General features: G+C 35.9%; 1 protein-coding gene across 1 annotated transcript in view; it reads left to right on the plus strand.

The window, feature by feature from the left end:
• The window catches only part of PRKG2 (protein kinase cGMP-dependent 2), a 102711-nt gene that overhangs the window by 32183 nt on the left and 50341 nt on the right, over window positions 1–20187 (plus strand). Inside the window, exons 3-6 of the mRNA XM_055313229.1 lie at window positions 4203–4369; window positions 8540–8653; window positions 10086–10191; window positions 13462–13525. Of these exons, the coding sequence (XP_055169204.1) occupies window positions 4203–4369; window positions 8540–8653; window positions 10086–10191; window positions 13462–13525 (451 nt within the window). The remainder of the gene's footprint in view (window positions 1–4202; window positions 4370–8539; window positions 8654–10085; window positions 10192–13461; window positions 13526–20187) is intronic.

Here is a 20187-nt window from a genome sequence, read left to right on the forward strand (position 1 = left end):
ATTTTGTTTTTATATTTGATGCTATCTAGTTAATTGCATATGGATTTAGAATACCTGTATCTTCCTGATCATATCAAAGTGAAATATCCCTCATTTCCAGAAATGTACTTTTCATTAAAGTCTACTTTCCTGCCTCAGGAACATTTTCTTTTATAATTGGCTTTTATATAGGATAAATACCTCTTCCTACCATCTTATTTGCAGCCTTTCTATATCCTTAACTTTAGGGAATGCTTCTTATAGGTAACACACATTTCGTATTTCCTTTTTATTTTTCAATCTGACAATCTTTTAATTGCAGTATTTAGTATGTTTATCTTTAGTGTAAATGAAAATATTTGCTTATTAATGTTTGTTTCTTTTCCTTTGATTTCTTTTCCTCTACTTTTTTGACATTTTTTAGGATCAATTAAATGTGTATCATAATTCCATTTTATTTTCTGTTAGCTTTCTGGTTAAACATTCTCTGGCTAACCTTATAAGGGTTACCCAAAATTATGACATACTTCCTTAATTTATTAAATTTATAATATATATTAGTAGTTTTATTACTTCCTGGGCCTTAAAGTATGTTTACTGCTACCCTTCCCCCCCTCACAACATGGCTATTATTCTCAAACATTTTATTTATCATACATTTTAAAATCTAGCATGTATTGATATTTCTCTTTTATAAAGATAAGCTTCCTTTAGTCATCCACATATTTACTTTTTCCATTGCTCTTTCTTCCTTCTAACATCTATTAGTTTACATCTGGGATCATTTTCTGTTTGTCTGGAGCTCTCCACTATTATGAGTCTGTTGCCAGTGGAATGACACTTTGAAATGGTATTCATTTGCTTTTATTTTTGAAGATGTTTTCACTGGATTAAGATATTGGAAATAGGCATTTTAAAGCTCTTTGGGGCTATCCCACTGTCTCTGGCTTCTGTTCTTTCAATTGAGGAGTAAGTCAGTCATGTTGTTGGTCATTTAAGGTAATGTGTCTCTTTTTTAGTTGCATTGTAGATTTTTCTGCTTCTATTTGGTTTTCAGCCATTTGACTATGATGGTCCTAGGTATGGTTTTCCTTGGATATGGTTATATTAAAGTCTATATCTGATACCTGCAATGTATTGATATATTAGGTCTGCTTCTATTGTCTTTTTTTCTCTTGGTCTTCAGTCATTTGGTCTTTTCTCTTGGTATGCCTGATGTCATGCCAGATACTCTTTAGTGAAAAACTCTAGAGAAAATTTGAGTCTCTAGATTTTGTGAACATCCAACAGAAGACATTTACCTTTGCTTGTGGCAGGCAGTCAGGCTAGGATCAAGTCATTTTAACCAAAATAGGAATTTATTTTGAAGTTAGTCTATTTGGAGCTAGCCTGTTTTGGGCTGGTGTTTACTCCTAGGTTGCAGCCTTACAGGTGTCCCATCTGAAATTCTGGGTGTTTACCAGGATTCTTCCTTCATGGTGTGCTTTCAACATTAACTTTGGTCTTCCTAATCATTTGAGACTGCCAAAACTGCTCAGTGCTGTGTATGACTCAGCAAATACCTTGAAGGAAAAAATAGAGGTGAATGTCAAGCACATATTCTCTTGTTGATCATGACTTTTCAGGCTGTTGCCATGTTGATAGATCTCTAGTGCTTTCAAAAAGATTGGTAAAAATAGACTTTACTTAGCTTTTGAAGTTGTATTGTGTGAGCATGGAGGGCTATTCTGTAAGATCTGGACAATAATAACCATAGGAGTGGCAAAATTCATACTCTTTGTCATACAGTCACTGCTGTATGCTGCCTCCAAGACAATTCAAGAGAAGACCCAGTCCTTTAAGAATTTATAATCTAGAGGTGCCTAGACTGGGTGGCTCAGTCGGTTAAGCATCTGCCTTCAGCTCAGTTCATGATCCCAGGGTCCTGGAATCAAGCCTCATGTCGGGCTCCCTGCTCCATGGGGAGCCTGCTTCTCTCTCTGCCACTCTCCCTGCTTATACTCTTTTTCTCTCTCTTTCTGTCAAATAAATAAATAAATAAATAAATAAAATCTTTTCTTTTTAAATTATAATCTAGTTTGGAGAAGAAGTCATAGAACTCTTTTCTAATAGTAGAATATTTTAATAGGGTTATACACTAAATTAAGTTAAAAGGATTTGCGAACTCTTTGAGGCCATGGACCAAGCTTAATTAATTTTTATGTCCTAAGTAAATGTTTGATAAAATTTGTTGAATTAATAGACATGAATACAACACTTAAGGAGCTTATACTAGACTTAAAAGATTTTGTGTGAGCTACAGCATCGAGGCAGAGTTGACTAGATCATAAAGGGAGAGTTATAAGGATTCAGTCAGTTGAGAGGAGAAGAAACTAAGTTAAGTTGGAGGAGAAAACTGGCTAAACCTAAAGATAAAGTTGGCGGGCATAGAAGACCATGAGGATACCAGCCTATCTGAAGCAAAGGATTTGTTTTAGCAAGTAAGTACTGGATGGATACAGTGGAGTCATGGGATATGGTGAACACCAGATTGTGGGATGTTGATTTTCTGCTATGGACAAAAGAGTTTTCAAACTACTTCCACAGAATGTTCAGAGAGGTTAAGCCAAAAGAAGAAATAAATAAAAAAGACATTGAGGTTTGGAAACATCGATTTAAAAGATTTGTTTACTGCAAGGTTTCTTTGAACTCTCAAAGGATGCATTGTCAATTTCCAAAATTATTCCAATTGAGCACACTTTTGCTTATGAAGGAAGAGCACCACTTGGAACATATTTTGGGAAATTAGGCTATGTGGGCATTGATGAAACACTGGCTGGAATGTTAGGAGAGCATGAAAAGCCCATGAAAGCTGAGGCTTTTTTGGCATTATGTTCATAGTTCTACTGTTTGCTCTCTGAGAAGAACGTGTAGCCAAAGTAATTTCTTGGTATATATTAGTTGAAGGAATTATTTGCTTTAGCAGATGAGGGGAAAATGAGATCAGATGAAGTCAGTTTTTTAGCAAGAATAATCTGATAATATAGTATAGAATAGACCACAGGGGAAAGAGACTAGAAGCTGAAATGCTAAAAAGAAGCTATTAACGTTGTTCAGACCTAATTTTTTTTTCTTGGATTGGGGTGACATCCTTGATAAAATGGATACCTGTGATATTTTGTAAAGAGAAATGACAAGATTTGGCGATACCTTAGTTGCAGGAGGAAGTAAGCTCTCAAAGTACTCAAAGAGTTTGTGTGGCTCTAAGGATGATGGAGTCACTATAGGGCAGAAGGAATTTCTTCAGTTTACTTCATGTACACCTAATGATTTGATGGAGGGGGTCACAAAGGAAGTATCCAACTCTGTGAAATTTTACTTTATGTCTAGTTTATGTTTGAGAACTTTCTGTGTAGAAAAATACCACGTTTTGAAACAGGAAAGCTAGTGATGGGAAAGAGTTTGAATTAAAGATACAGGGGGAAAAAATCCCTATTTTTAGAAATCACACTGTTTGACTGAAATCAAATATGTTGTACAGAGATTGTGTTTTAGCCCACGAGGCCACTTCTCTGCCAGCTCAATAATTCTGTGATATCTACATATAAAGTATGTTAATGAAAACATTTGAAATTTATGGTAATGAAGATTGGGTAACTATTTTGAGCTACTTCTTTTCCAAAAGAAAACAGAATATTTTTAGGATTACCAACAAGAGGGCCTTGGATTTGGGGAATGAATAGATTATGAGATTGGAAAGATCTGTTGTGTCTAGTCTAGGCATACCAAGAATCAAAACCTAGGTGAATCCAGTCTACCACCATCACCCTCTGTGTCTGAGCAAACCTAGCGAGTCCCAAGGGAGCTGACTTCTTTAACTCAGAAGAGGCAATAGATAGAATGGAAACCATTCCATTCATTCTGAGCCACTGGGTGGCTCAGTGGTTTAGCACCTGCCTTCAGCCCAGGGCATGATCCTGGAGTCCTGGGATTGAGTCCTACATGGGGCTCCCTGCATGGAGCCTGCTTCTCCCTCTGCCTGTGTCTTTGCCTCTCTCTCTCTCTGTGTCTCTCATGAATAAATAAATAAATAATCTTAAAAAATAAAACTAAATAAAAAATAAAAATATATAGGTAGTAATATCAGGAATTTAAATGAAGTAAATCTAAATAACAAAACATGGTATTCATTATTGTAGCTTAATTCATTATTGTAACTTAACAAATCTTTTCTATTACACCAGTGAGAAGAAGCTCATTACAGATGCCCTTAATAAAAATCAGTTTCTAAAGAGACTGGATCCTCAGCAGATCAAAGACATGGTGGAATGCATGTATGGGAGAAACTACCAGCAAGGGAGTTACATTATTAAGCAAGGAGAACCAGGAAACCATATCTTTGTGCTAGCAGGTGGGTTTCACAGATTTTTCTCCTTATCATATAACAAATATTTTGCCTATTGTGTTATGATTTTTTGCAAACATTTATAAAAATGCAAAACCAGTTGCTCTGTTTGTACAAAACATAACAGACTGAGCTCATGAAATAGTAACATTGTTGATCTAATCATACTGGTGATAATATTTACTGAATGCTTCTTAAATGCCAAGCATCCTATTGAACACTTAATAGAGAGATTTCATTTCATCTTCTCACCAACTCTGTTAGGCAAGTGCTATTACCTCCATATTACTAACATGGACTTTGTCACAGAGAACTTAAGCAACTTATGAAAAGCCACAAAGCTCCTAAGTGGTGGAGGTAGAATGCAAATGTAGGCAATCTGACTTGAGTCCATACTATTTATCACAGTGCTACTTACTCAACGACTGCAAAAAAGGGGTTTCTATTCAAAATGCTGCTGCTTCTGTTGACATTTTTAGGTTGTTGTAGCGTGATAAAGAAAAGTCATTTTTGTGGTTCTGTAAAATATTTTGTTTATATATGATTGACTTCAAAAAATAATTTAGGTACATGTAAGCAATATATGAATCATGTGGAATGCCTTCGGATTAATACTGGTGTTTTTAAAACCATTTAAATGGTTTTCTACATATATACTTATAGGAACATGTTTATATGCTGGAGAAATTTTAAAAATTAGAAGATTTATTTTTTTAATTAAATTTTTAAATTTTATTTAACTTTATTCATTCATGAAGGACACAGAGAGAGGTAGAGACATAGGCAGAGGGAGAAGCAGGCTGCATTGCAGGGAGCCTGATGTGGGACTCGATCCTGGGATTCCAGGATGACACTCTGAGCTGAAGGCAGATGCTAAACTGCTGAGCCACCCAGGCATCCCAAAAAAGGGTTTCTTAAATGCATGCCTTATAGTGGTACTCAAAAAATGATTTTAGATACAGAAGCAAGAAATTATCTGAACAGGGCATATGCTTATTGAACACTTTGTCAAATTCTGAATATCCAACCTTTTGGGATTTTAGGGAAAAAGTTAAAGTGGTTTACCCAGATGGGGTGGTAAACTAAGATTTGCTATAGCCTTTTATTTTATACTGTTAGTTCCTAGCAATCTAAGACTGCTTTTGGGATTCTTATTTCCTTAGGGCCTTAGGTATGGGGCAGAAGTTGCATATCCAAACAAATTAATAAACATATGTTACTCTATTTATATTGTATGAAAGGTTGTTTTCATATACTTTGATTCTTCAGACACACTAGTTTCATAAATATTGGTGTTTATTTGCCATAAACATCTTTGTAGACACCCTTAAAATTATACAGTCATTCTAAAGTAATTATTCTACCCAGGAAGTGACTTAGAGTCTGAATTTAGCCAGCCTTCAAGTTTTTAGGGACAGATGATCTAGAGCAATTTCCCCCTCTTTCAGCTTTTCTCTTGGCCATTTCACTTCTACTTCAGTAACATCAGAAATTCTGACAAGAAAAGATAGAAAATTAACTCAACAAATTTCATTAGAACCTGTTAGACAAGGATGAGAAACTCATGTCAGCCCATCTCGTTCCTTTTCAGTGACTCTAATGGAAGGCTAGGGCAGAGAAGAGTTAGAGCAGAAGCCAGCATCAATACAGTCATTGAAATCAGGGCTACAGCTCACATGGAAATGAAAATTGGACAATTTCTTATTTAAATTAATTATGGTGTTAACAAAAGACTGACTTGCCTGATTTAATTGATTGAGAAAATTAATTAAAAATCTCCCCTTTATGACATAAGACGTAATAATAATAATAGAGTATTTAGTCAATACGCTAGTCAATAATAGCGTATTTAGCTTAAACTTTTGATATTCCATATAATTCTTCAGTATTGCTCAAGTTCCATGAGTCATAATCATTTAGAAAAAAAAAAAGCTTGAAATGCACGATGATCCATGATATCAACTCGACAGTGCCACTGAGTGGTTTCGATGGTATAGAATTTAGTTGTAATGAGAAATTATTAAATTTTGCATATCTGTAGGATTTGGAGCCAACACAGAGTTTATTTCTTACTATAATGTAAGTTCTATCAGAGTAAGTATCTTTTGTGTTTTGTCCATGCTGCCTCTCTGGCCATTGGACCAGTTCCTGTTACAACACAGATACTGAAATCCAATTTGGTGAGTGGATGGCTGAATAGAGATGACCCAGAGCTGCCTAGCGGTGAATTAGGCAAAGGGAAGAATAATTCTTCAAGGGAAAGAGAATAACCCCACCATTTTTCTTCCTTTAAGAATGTAGGTCTTTTTTGCATATGACCTTTTGTTAGGTAAAGTTTTAGTTTTACTTGTTCAAAGGGAAAGGAGAAAGGAATCACCAGAGCAAAAAAATTGTGAGGATTTTGCCTGACTTGCTATCTTTCCCTTCCTGCAACTGTTACCTAGATAAAGGTTAGTGTCAGGCACTCTTTCTCATTTTTGTAAGCCTTAACATTTTTAGAGTAGTTTTAGGTTTGTAACAAAATTGAGAGGGAGATACTGAGATTTCCCATACTCCCCTGTCCCCACACATGCATAGCTTCCACTGTTATCAACATCACTTACCAGAGTGGTACTTTTTTTTTTTTTCTAACCAAGGATGAATCTATATTGATATGTCATCAAAGTCCATAGTTTACCATAAGGTTCATTTTTGGTGTTGTACCTTTTATGGGTTTAGGCAAATGTATAACGACATATATTATAATACCATGCAGAGTATTTTCACTGCCCTAAAAATTCTCTGTGCTCCTCCTGTTCATCTCCTCTAGCCCCCATCCCTGGCCACCACTAATCTTTTTTTCCTCCATAGTTTTCCTTTTTCCAGAATGTCATATTGCTGGAATCATAGAGTATGTAGCCCTTTCAAATTGACTTATTTCACTAAGTAGTACGCACTTGAGGCTCCTCCTGTCTTTTCATGGCTTGATAGCTCATTTCTTTTTAAGTGCTGAATAATATTCCATTGTCTGGATGTACCACAGTTTATCTATTTGTCCATTGAAGGACATCTTAGTGCTTTTTAAGTTTTGGCAATTATAAGTAAAGCTGCTATAAATATCTGTGTTCAGGTTTTTATGTGAATCTGAGTTTTGAACTCCTTTAGGGAAATACTGAGGAAGGCAGTTGCTGCGTTGTATGGTAAGAGCATGTTTAATTTTGTAAGAAATTGCCACACTGTCTTCCAAAGGGACTGTCCCATTTTGTGCTTCCATCAGCGATGTTGGAGAGTTCCTGTTGCTCCACATCTTCACTAACATTTGGTGTTATCAGTGTTCCAGACTTTTGTCATTCTACTAGGTGTGTGGTGTCACTTAATTGTTGCTTTAATTTGCATTTCTCTGATGACATATGATGTGGAGCATCATTTCATATGTTTATTTACCATCTATCTTCTTTAATGAGTGTCTGTTAAGCTCTTTGGCCCATTTTTAAATGATTGTTTTCTTTTTGTTGAGTTGTAAGAGTTCTTTGTATCTTTTGCAAAACATCCTTTTATCAGATGTATCTTTTGCAAAAATATTTTCTCCCAGTCTATGTCTTCTAATTCTCTTGATACTGTTTTTCTCAAGCACTTTTCTTAGCAACTTTAATTTACTAATTCATTTCAATGATTGAGTGGTTAAACAACAGTGGAGGCATGGTGAAGTTACTTCCCCAAGGTTACATAGCCAATGATTGGTCAGAGCCAGGTAGTCGGACTCCAGGGCCAATGTATTTCTCAGTTATGACAAATTAGTCTTTTGTTAATGTGAATGGCTCTGCTGTGTTTTCAAGGCATACAGTGATTATTGTGTTCCTTGGACAAGAGAAATAGTTTTATGTGCTACATTTTCATGGGGTAGAATGAATTTTAAATACAAGACTTGGCATCCACTGCTTCAGGGGAAGAACTTGGTAACAATGATAATAATATTAACAAAAGCTAACACTAACAGGCAGGGTAGGTAACTCTTTCTTTCAAGGTAATTAGCTAATAATGAGTATATGATTTCACCCTGGACCACAGTATTATAATGAGAATCATAAGGTATGTTGCTCTTATGCTTTGTATACTTTCTGATTGTCTTATTTTTGTGATTTATGGAATCCAGATGGATTCTGATTGTGGGTTTTTTTTTTTAATTCTGATTGATAGAGGGCCGACTAGAGGTATTCCAAGGGGAGAAATTACTATCATCCATCCCTTTGTGGACTACGTTTGGGGAACTAGCCATTTTATACAACTGTACAAGAACTGCTTCCGTGAAAGGTAATGGGAGTGAAATGCTATACTTTTGAATTGTTACCCAATCTTTATGAAGATGTCAGTCATTATTGCCTGCTGAGTATCTTTGTCTCTCATTGTGCCCCACAGGCTGTTGTTAATGGAAATGCTGTGCTTACAGGATTTATATTGAAAGCACTTATTTAAACAATTCAACTTAAGAGAACTTTTTTTTAAGAGAACCTTTTATATGCAGGTACCTGCATATAAAATATGAAAATGGCTTTATATTCTTGAATTATTCCAATATTTGCTTTAATTGCCACTTCACTTTTTTTTAATTTTACTGTGAAAACATCTGTGTTTGGCTTATCCAGAATGTTTGCTTTTCATTCTCCATGATGTTCTGATCATATTATAAACCAGAAAAATTAATGAAGCCAAGGAAGATATATAAATATCAAAAGGGATTGAATTAATTGATGAGAGTTTTCATAAGTGACTTTTGGGGTTAGTTTAAGGGTTCCTATTTTTATTGACTTTATTCATGGTAATCTTGGGCAGAATTAATTAGCTGTGTTTCTCAGTGTTTAGGACTGGCTTAAGCATCTCAGAATTGCTGCAGGATTTGATAAAAATGCAGATTCTGGGGCTTCATTCCAAACCCAAATTAGAATCTTTGGCAATGGAGCCTAGGCATCTATGTTTTTATCAAGAATGTCAAGATAAATCTAATTCGCTCTAAAGTTTAGTAAACCAAAGCTTTGGATTTTGATTTATTTTATAGGCTCTCATTACTTCTTTGTTTCTTTTTTAATTACAATTGTAATTTCATCTAGATTTTTTGAGCTGCTATTTCTGCTCTTCTTTCTTTTTAGATTTTATTCTTGCTTTCCATGTCTTTCCTATAAAAAATTGTCTCAAAAACTGTCTTACATAATCTCTATGAAAATGATTTGTATGCACTTTATAAAAAAGTAACCATAGAGATCCTTAAAATATATTGGCTCTCATTAGCTACAATGTCTGAACAACATAAAAAGATATAAAAACATACTCATACACTCAGAGATCTTTAACTTCCAATTATCAACTTGTGAATTCTTCACTCTTATGTAGCTACAAGCTGGCTGGTTTTCTCTTGTATCACAGCACAAATCTGAAATACATCCTGATGATGTGGTATGTAATTAGGAATTGCAAACTAATTTTGATATCATCCTAAGCAAAACATAATTAGAAAGGAAATCTTTTGCTACTCACTTCCAAATCATGGTTCATTTCAAAGCCAAAGATGATTTTATAAAACTACCCACTAGTTATGTCACTACTTCCTTCCATTTGCATGTTAAATAATGCATTTTCTAAGAAATATCCTTTTATGAGAATATATGAAAAATTTATTGATTAACATTTTGGAATGTTTTCTTAATGTGGGGCTAAACAATATTTTATTATTTTCTTGATTTTTCTAAAGCTCTTACCAATGTTAAGACTTGGGCACTAGATCGAGAGGTATTCCAGAACATAATGAGAAGGACAGCTCAAGCTAGAGATGAACAGTACAGAAACTTCCTCAGAAGGTAAGAATAACCCATTGGTGGAAAGAGTAGAAGATGGTGTAGCCTTATTATAAATATGTTGGGTTTATCACAATAATTATTTTATTACAGCTTTTCTCATTTAAGCATTTTCCACATGACTAAACCACAGGAACAAAAGTATTCCCTTGCAGTAAATGTAACTATGTAGGAAAATTATATTTAATTTCCATTAGCCTTGCACACTGATTTATGCCTTTCACTAATTTTGCCCTTGTATTGATAGAGTCATTGAATATAGTATAAAAAAATATACAAAAAAATCCTAAAATGTTCACCTGGGCTGCTCAGTTGACTTTGAAAGACATCCTGTAACTTGAAAGTGTGTAGCAAAAGATAATCTTCCTAATAATGCCTTGGTTAGAATAAGATTAAAATTAATTTATTTTACTGTCTTTAATTGCTTTACCCGAGACATTTTTTCTCATTTATATAGCCACGTCATTTTCCAAATTAATATTATTTGTAGCAAATTAACTTGCCAGAAATATTAATATGCATGTCATGATGACACAGATCCTTGGAACACATTTTGTGAGCTATTCCATATCCCCCAAAATTTGTATGCATCAATTCATAGAGAAACAAATACCTGTCTCACTGAAAAAGCCAGTTATGAATATAAAAAGATTTTTTCTGGAGAACCTAAGTTCTTTATTTAAACTATTTCTGCTTTTCTTTGTGGGAGTTTTGGCAATCTCTAAAGCTGTAGTACATACTATAATGAAATGTTACCTATGGTAAGTGATGATGATGATGATGATGATAATAATAATAATAATAATAATAATAAATTGTAAGCTCTTTTTAATTATAGTGATTTTTATCTTGGATAACTAGCCTGCAAAGTCAATGATTTTGGAGCTGTACAATGTCTCGTATATACTAAGGACTCAATAAATAGTGAATAAATGTATTGTTAATCAGTAGAACATTGTAGGTGTTAAGGGTTCTTCTGTAGACTCCGATTTACCCTCCCAGAGATAACACAGACTCTCGGCAAAGAACTGCAGTAGTGATAAGCAAGTGCCTTACCTAAATGCCAACCAACACTTCAGCTGACATGTTGTGGAGTCTGCCGAGTCTAGGTAACCTAAACTCCAACAACCGAGCAACACAGGTCAGCACTGAAAGCTAATGAACTACACTCATGCAATTGTCCAAGAAGGGATAAATAAATCTACCAGTGCTTGTGAGTTGCATTTGAATGTGTGAGATAAAACTTGAGCCACTAGGCGTGGCACTTTGTTCCCTTGGAGTCTAGAGTGTTCTTAGTAGAAGGAATTCAGAGAAATTACTAGTACATAAACCTTCTTCCTTATTTCTTCCTTTTGTTATCTCATTCATGAATTCATTTAACAAATACTTATTGCTGGGCCCTAAACATTGTGTTCAGTGGCCATCCAAATAAACCTTATCTCTTTATGAAAGGGAAACAGATTAAAGATTTTTTCTCATATCAATTTCCTCACTAATCTTCCGGGGTGATAGATTTACAGGAGAGACTTTTCATTAACTTTATAGATCCCAGTTTGGACCAGAAGCAGAACTTTCACAATGAGTGTATGTTAATCAATGACAAGTTCTGGTTACCTTTTACCTTTCCATTCATATAAAGGTAGATTACAGAAAGACATTTCATTTGGATTCATAATATACAGTAAGCTCTTTCTTTTCCCATTTACATCTTTTTATTATAAAGTATGTAATATATGTATAAAAGGTATATAGTGCATATGTAAGCTATAAAACATAATAACAAAATGTTATTGTAGTGTCATTAAGCTACTTTCTGCCCAACGTAGGAACTAGAACATTAGCAACATTAATTGTTGTTTTCATTAAATGAAATTGTTCATTTCTCAGCTTCCCACATGTCTCTTCTTGGGGGTGGTCGGTATTCTGAAGTTTAGTAATCATCCTGGTATTCCTTATCACCTTGCCTATAGCATGATTTTACCTCTTTTTGAACTTAAAAAAAAACATTGTTATTTTTGTAACTCAGTTTTTTATTCAATATCGATACTTTTTTCTGTTTCATCCATCTGGTTGATTTAGCCATTTCTCCTGTTGTAGAATTTACTTATCTGAGTCTACTACAGTGTGTTTATCTGTTCTCCAAGTGGGATGTGTTCTAGTGTTTTGCAATTACAAACAATTCTTATACGAACATTCTATCCACATCTCCTGGCTATGTGCCTCCTTGTACACGTGCAAGGGTCCATCTAGAGCTAGCTATCTTTTTAAAAATTAGATCCAGTTATGTATTTTTAGAGCAGCATCATTTTTTTCCTTAGAGATGTCAAATTTTAGATAGGTAGGTAAAGAAGTATTTATCTTACAGAAAATATATGAACAGTCATGAGTAAAAATGGATAAAGTCAAAGAGAAATTTCTCTAAAAGAATTTAATCATTTGACTGGCTAATCATACTGAGTGGGATTTCTGATTTTAAAAAAAGATTTCATTTATTTATTTGAGAGAGAGAGAGAGAGAGATAAAGAGAGAGTGAACACAGGAGTGCGAGGGTCAAAGGGAGAGGGAGATGCAGACTCTCCACTGAGCAGGGAGCCCAATAACGTGAGGCCCAATGACCTGAGCCCAAGGCAGATGGTTAACCTACTGAGCCACCCAGGCACCCCTGATTTTTTTTTTCAAATAATAACTTCCAGTATTCTATTTCATCCTCTGCATATTATCTGTAAAAACATTCCAGTTACATGCCCCTGGTTACCATTAATTTTGAGACTGTACAGTATGACTAATAATCAAGGATCATTTCCATGCTAATTCTTATATTCCCCCCTGGATTCAGCCTTTACTTAATTACAAGGATTTAGATGAAAATCTGATCCTCCTCTGGAAGCAGTGCTCCTCACTCATATTAATAAAAAAAGATACTGAGATGTGGAGGGAAACAAATTTCTGGATGTGATTCACTCTGAAAACCAACAACAAATATGAAATGGCTTTTTCCCTCAAACAGACAAAATTTTTTTTCTCTTTATGGTATCTTACTATATTTATTTATTTGCCTATGATACATAACTGTGATTACATGTGGTTATATAATTTCAATGTATTTGAAATTCAGTTATTTATGTGTGATATATTTTGGAGGTTTACTTTGGAAAAATTAAAGTGCATCATATTTTTTTTTAGATGTGGGTAAAATTTTTTTGAACTACATATAGGTGCATATTTATAGTTTAATTCAGTAAGATAACTAAGGGTTTCTTTTTAATTTTGAAGTGTATCCTTGCTGAAGAATTTACCTGAAGATAAATTAACCAAGATCATTGACTGCTTGGAAGTGGTAAGAAAATTTAAAGGAAAAAATACATTTAATTAGAAGACCATAGAATCTAGTCGTTACTAGCATTGTAAATGAATGACAAGGAAAGGATGGTATGTTGCTAGGCTATTGAGTCCAGGAGCCTTTTTGTGAAAAACCTTGGACCACCACATAGGGAACTGAGAGGCTGGGATAGGTTGAGGTGACTGTTCTGGAATTTATAAAAGGAAATTGGATTTGCATGTGTAAAGTGACATTTGATTTACAAACTTTAATCTTTTTAGTACATTTTATAAAACTAATCTGCCTTACTGGAGAGACATTTGATTTTCTGCAGTTAACATCACAATCCCGTGTAGAGTTTTCCCAGTATAAAGCAGTCAGTGATGCTTAATTAGGTAATGGAGTAGAGAAGGATACATTGGAGCTTTTGGGAATAGCCCCCTGAATCAGGCTATGAAACAGCTCCATACTTTAAAATTCAACACCATGAAAAGACATTTAAAAACCCTTGCATTTAAGGAGCACTTTACCTATTTTAATATCTAGGGGAAAACAGTGTATTGGAATGTGTTCAAAAACTCATATTAAAAAAAAAACCCTCTTATGAGGCATCATCCAGATGGTTGGTTCTAGTCCAAGGCTAGTCAAGTCTTTTTGTGAATAAAGCTTTTATAACATGTACCTTGGATTCTAATGATATGCATTATATGAAAACCTCTTCAGATTTCAGAGAATAAAATTCAAAGCAAATAATTTCTCTCTGATTTTTTTTTTTGGGGGGGGTGTCAATTTCGTTGAAACCAGAATGGGCTTTTACAGAATGTAAAAGGAGGTAAGGATTAGTAAAGAAGTCTGACTTCTTTCAAGTCTGACATGCTGACTTGAAGCTTTTATAAAGCTGTTCTCGGTGGAAGCTGTAAAAATCTCTACAAGACTGATTGTTGACAGATTCATACCTCTGTCAATCACAATATACAATGTAAACTAATATCTGTTGAGAAGGGAGCACTGACCATTTTATCCTTAAGAGTAAGTGACACCAGTACTGTTTCCATTTACAATTCATGGAAACTGTCTAGCAGTTTATCAAGGACAGGCCCTGATGACACAGTGCCTGGCCTTGTGTCCCCAGAGTATAGAGATATGAAGTCATTTTCAAGAGGACTGCTTGCCCCGCATCTCCTGGGATTTTCCCAGTGTAACGTAACCCAACCACAGATGTTACAAATTAATAATTCATCCTAATTTCTGAGAGTGTGTGTTAAAGCTGGAGTAGCCCTATATTTTTTTTTAACTGAGGAAATCTGTTTTTAATATAATACTAATAGAGTAGATTCACCAGAGGGGAATTCCATGCTAACAGCAAATATTAAAATTTAGTATCATTAAAAATAAATGGTAAATTAGACATTTATTGCAGCCACAGGCAACAGCTACAGAATATATATATGAGGGTGCAAATCCAATATTAATTAACACACAATTTGAGTTTGAAAGTTCTCATCTTTTAAAACACCCTAGAAAGGCTTTATTATATCTCAGCATCTGCAGACAGCAGCACAATTTATAAAGGTCCCTTTATTCATACCTGGCAAACAAATGTGTCTCTATAGTGTGTAAAAATTCTCAAATGCTAAAGTGATTAGCAAGGGAGTAATAGGATCTATTTAGCGTTAAGAAAAGCACATAACTTACCAGCATAGCTTGGACTAATGACCCATCAACAGGCTCCTGACAACAGCCAATCACTAATGCATTGGAGTTATAACAGGACGCCTGCTGAATTCCAGGACCAGCTGTCCCATAATCTTTGAAAAACAAAACAAAACAAAAAACAGGCTGAATCTGGCATGCTGTTTAGGAATTGATTTGGGAGGCTTTTAATTTTTGTGTGGGGGCAGGGAAGGGATATCGGAATATCCCATCACCAAGCAGTTGATCTGAAGTGTTTGTGAAGACTTTGACTACTGAACATTTAGATGAATGGCTCCGATTTTCCAGTATCCTGGGAGCGTTTCTTGCTTTAGCTTAAATCACTTATTCAATTCTATAAGTAGGCATCACCTTTAAGCCTCAACTTGTGTTCTGATGAGAAAACAGTACCAACGCATTCAAGAGGTAACTAGTGAACATCATGATGTGTGATACAGATTCCGAATGCAGTGCTGGTGTTAATGGTGATGAAAATGATAACGTGAATTCTGCACCTGGCGATTGTGCAGTAAGGAGCACAAAGTGGAAGGAATTTCTGTTCACACAAGAAGCATGGGATTTGATTGTGGTTGATCAAAATGTCACCTTACTTTTGTTAGAGAGCTTTGATATGTGATCCAGTGGCCCTCTGCACTGTGACTCTGACATGACATCTTTCATGAAACTGGAGGTATAGTAGTATTAGGCTGAGGTGGGCTCACGTGGAATATTATTGCCCTTACCCACATCACCCGTGATACTGCTTGAAAGGTGGATTGCATTTACTGAATCAGAAACTCCAGGTATTGGCCCAGAAATGCCCACTTCAACAATTTATGTGATTCTTATGCTTATTAAAGTTTGAGAGCACTACTTTAAAGTCATGAATAGAATACCTATATTTAGAGTTTGCCATAGTCTGTCTCTTTATTCAGAGATTTTCCAATATTCGTAGTTTTTTAAAAATCTAATTTTCTTTCTTATAGTTCCTGTTAACACCTGCATAAACCAGAGGGTTTTCTTATTTTAATGATTACATCCAGAGTCATAAGAAAGTTGAGATAACTGTGGATTTTGTCTGTTTATGGACCAGTTAGCTAAAGGTGGGGCAGCTGAGTGTCATAGAAAGTTCACTAGTCCAAAGTGTGGAGATTAGTGTTTATGGTCAAGCTTCTGTTAGTAACAGCTGTCAATTAATTATGGTAGGCAGTAGAGTTTCCTCATCTACAAAATAAGGGCATGTCGGCCAGATACCTACAGGCTCCTTCAACGTTTCGTTACAGAATTCTAGATAGTTGGCTCACTCAGGTGAGAGGAATTTCTGTGGGTTTTCTTTTCTTTTTTAAAGATTTACTTATTTATTTATGAGAGAGAGAGAGAGAGAGAGAGGGGCAGAGACACAGGAGGAGGAAGAAGCAGGCTCGATCCCAGGACTCCAGGATCGCGCCCTGGGCCAAAGGCAGGCGCTAAACCGCCGAGCCACCCAGGGATCCCCTTCTGTGGGTTTTCATTTTGTAGGCTCTAGTTCCTTGTAAATGAGCAACAGGTACTAAATTTCACCTGAATGGTTGATAAGGGTCCACCTGATCCAGATGTATTTGCTTTAAAATATCTAAGGTATTTTAACTATCATACTTGGGCAAACAAAAAATTGTTGGTGAGAACCCAAATAACTGTATACACTTTTTTAAACAACCAACTTGGGTACATAGTTACATGATGCAGAATGTGTGTGTGTGTATCATGCATCTGATTGTGTATCATCAGTACTTCCCTGTGATGAAGATTTCTAGCCACATGCTAAAGACTCTAACGAAGCTATAGGCTTGCTTCTTGGTCTTGGTTCTCCATCACTTTGGGTTTTTCTTCTGGGCATTTAGGCTTTAGCATTTTCTAGATATCACTGAATGAGCATTTTCTTTACAGCAAAAAACTCTTCGCATCTTTAGCTACTGCTGTGCTGTGTATAGTTTTCTTCTGACCTCTACCGCTTAGTCTGCCCTGGGATTGATTTCCTTATTTTTACCTCTTGCTATATGCTAAGTAACTACTCTCAGGGTTTCTACATGTCTTCTTTAAAAATGTCTTTTTCAGACTCTGGGTCACAGCTCATTAGTAGATCAGGAAATTAATTTGGAGGAACATTTTAAAAAATATCAGTAGTAAGTATAAATATGATTTAAATATATTTCAATTTTATGTAAATGTTTCTATGTGTGCATGCTCACATATGTATATATGGGTGTACACCTAAAATGTATTTTTTACTGTAAGTCAGAGTAAAAAATGCTTGAAAATCATGGCTCCAGAGGACAGGGTCTATGGCTTCTTGGTCCTATAAGGGACCCCTTTGCAGCATAACCACAGGACAATAACCACACTGTTTGCATTTCTCTTTTTGGTGTTGGAGACCACCCTGACTAGACTGGCTGCACTCCCCAGTTGACAAACACTGGCCAGTCTGGCATCATAGCCAGTACTTACCACCATATATTTTTGGTCTGACCTACATCCACAGCCTTTTCTGATCTATGAAGTTACTGTCAACACACTGGGAGGTATTATTTATCTTCCTCCCATGGTTTTGAGTGACAAAGAGCCATCCCTAGGAAAAATACCACTAGGAAGGTTGCCCCTTAAGAAACAATAAGGCTCTTTCTCAGTATTCCCTTTCAAGCTTCGCCTTAGCTTCTCTGACTGGCAGGAATTAAAGCCACACATCTGCGCACACCAGAGGCTTTATAATAGCTGAAGAACAGCCTACCAGCACTTTAGAAATTCTCCATGTCTCTTCTGTTCCATGTGGGTAGTGGGGAGTGAGATAGGGGTGGGAACAGGAGACATTATAGAGCAGACTGTCTGAAATGGGGACATCTAACTTGACACCAGTAGTCCCAGTTAAAGAGAATTGAACAGTAGCTGCATCATGAAAATGCCAAACCATGGAGTGTGGTCACTTACTCAGACACCGAGGCTCATGATCATCTCAGCTGTGAAACTGAGCTTGTGTGTGGCGACAGTCTGTGATAAAGCTAAGACGAGGCTGAATAGAGCTGGAGTAAGCAAACCAGGATTCAAGAAACTCAAAATATCATTTTCCAAATAAAGTAGAGGTTTGTCCGTTGCTCACATAACAGTCCAGGAGGATAGTCCCTGGTGGCTACACAGAAGGAACTCAAGTCAGGGGTATATGAACCCCTTCCCAAGATCTCTCTATGAAGACACATGCCTGAAATGGCTTACTTATGGACCTGGCCCAGAAGTGGCACACATCACTTCTGCTAAGGTTCTTTTAACTAACAGGGAGGCTGGGGCATGCAGTTAGCTGAACAGCCAGATATATTGTAGAAGGCTTTGATGGCCAGCTCTCAGGCCCTTTCACAGGAATTAAGAGGTACCAGGTACTTAGTGTTTATCAAATGTGCTATCAGATGCTTTAGATACATTATCTCAGCGTTAGGTGTGGTAGGTCATGCCATTTTAATTCTATGGAAAAGTAAACTGAGGTCCAGGAGGTTTAAGTAACAGCTATGCAAACCATTATCATCTTCCTCCTTAACATGGCAATCATTAATTGAGTATTTACTATGTTTCAGGTACTTTTCACACATCAAAACATGGTCATGAGTTGGACTCCCCCCAAAATGTCCCAGATCCTAGTGCCTGGAATGTGTGAATATGTTATGTTAAGTGGTAAAAGAGACTGGGAAGATGTAATTAAGATTCAGGACCTTAAAATAAGGAGATTATTTCAGATTATCTGGGTGGGATGAATATAATTACATGAGCCCTTAAAAGCAGAGAATTTTCTCTGGCTAGCATCAGAGAGATGCAGCAGAAGTGGAAGTCAGAGAGATTTCAAGTCCAAGAAGAATTCGATTAGCCATTGCTGATTATGAAGCACAGGGGGCTCTGTGCAAGGACTTAAGAGAGGTCTATAGGAACAAAGGGGCTGGCAGCCAGCATGGAAATGAGGCCTTATCCTGTAACCTCAAGAAACTGAATTCTTCCAACAACCTGATTAAACTTGAAAGTGATTTTCCTTCAGAGCCTTCAGAAAGGAACACAGCCTGTTACTTTGAGTTAGTCTTGAGAGATCCTTATACAGAAAATGTTGTTAGAAGCCACTAAGAAATGCGTGGTTATTTGTTACAGCAGCAATAGAAAACTAATGTACTTCTCTAAATCTCTGAAGGTAAATGTGCTTGTTTGAACTTTTTGGGTTGATGGATGTGAAATTCAAAGTAGAATTGGGATTTGAACCTAGATGTGTTTGGCTTCAGAGTACTTTTCCTCCTAAGATGTTTTGCTCCTTTCCATGAAATGTTGAAATCTCTTATAAAATGTACATAGGGCTATGTAAATAAAAGGTATGTTTATTCATATTAGGAGTAATATTTAAAAAATGTACATAGGTTTTAGGAGTAAATGACTAAAAAGGATATTGAAATACAGCAGACCCAAAAGTAGTTTTGTTTGGATTTTATTTTCGAATCTAGAAGAAAAAGAGAGAGCTATTATATTGTTAATTATGCCTTTTTAGGGCAGCCTGGGTGGCTCAGCAGTTTAGTACCTGCCTTCAGCCCAGGGCATGATCCTGGAGACCTGGAGTCCCACATTGGGCTCCCTGCATGGAGCCTGCTTCTCCCTCTGCCTGTGTCTCTGCCTCTCTTTCTCTCTCTGTATCTCTCATGAATAAATAAAAATATTTTTAAAAATGCCTTTTTAAATAAATCAAACAGGCCCATTTTTGTTTATATAAATAATTAAGAGATCCATTTTAGTTCTGTGACTTTGAGACAATGTTAAAGTGACATAGAGGTGAACGGTTTAATCCATCTTTTGTTTTCTAAGAGACTGAATTGTTTGTTTGATCTGACAAATGGATGAGTTATTTTGCCCTGCCCAAGAATTCTCTGATGACATGCACATATGTGAGGAAAACAAAGAAAGAAGTGGATAAGGATAAGCCTACACTGAAAAACAAA

The sequence above is a fragment of the Nyctereutes procyonoides genome, unplaced genomic scaffold (assembly GCF_905146905.1).
Source record: "Nyctereutes procyonoides isolate TBG_1078 unplaced genomic scaffold, NYPRO_anot_genome, whole genome shotgun sequence".
NCBI lineage: Eukaryota > Metazoa > Chordata > Mammalia > Carnivora > Canidae > Nyctereutes > Nyctereutes procyonoides.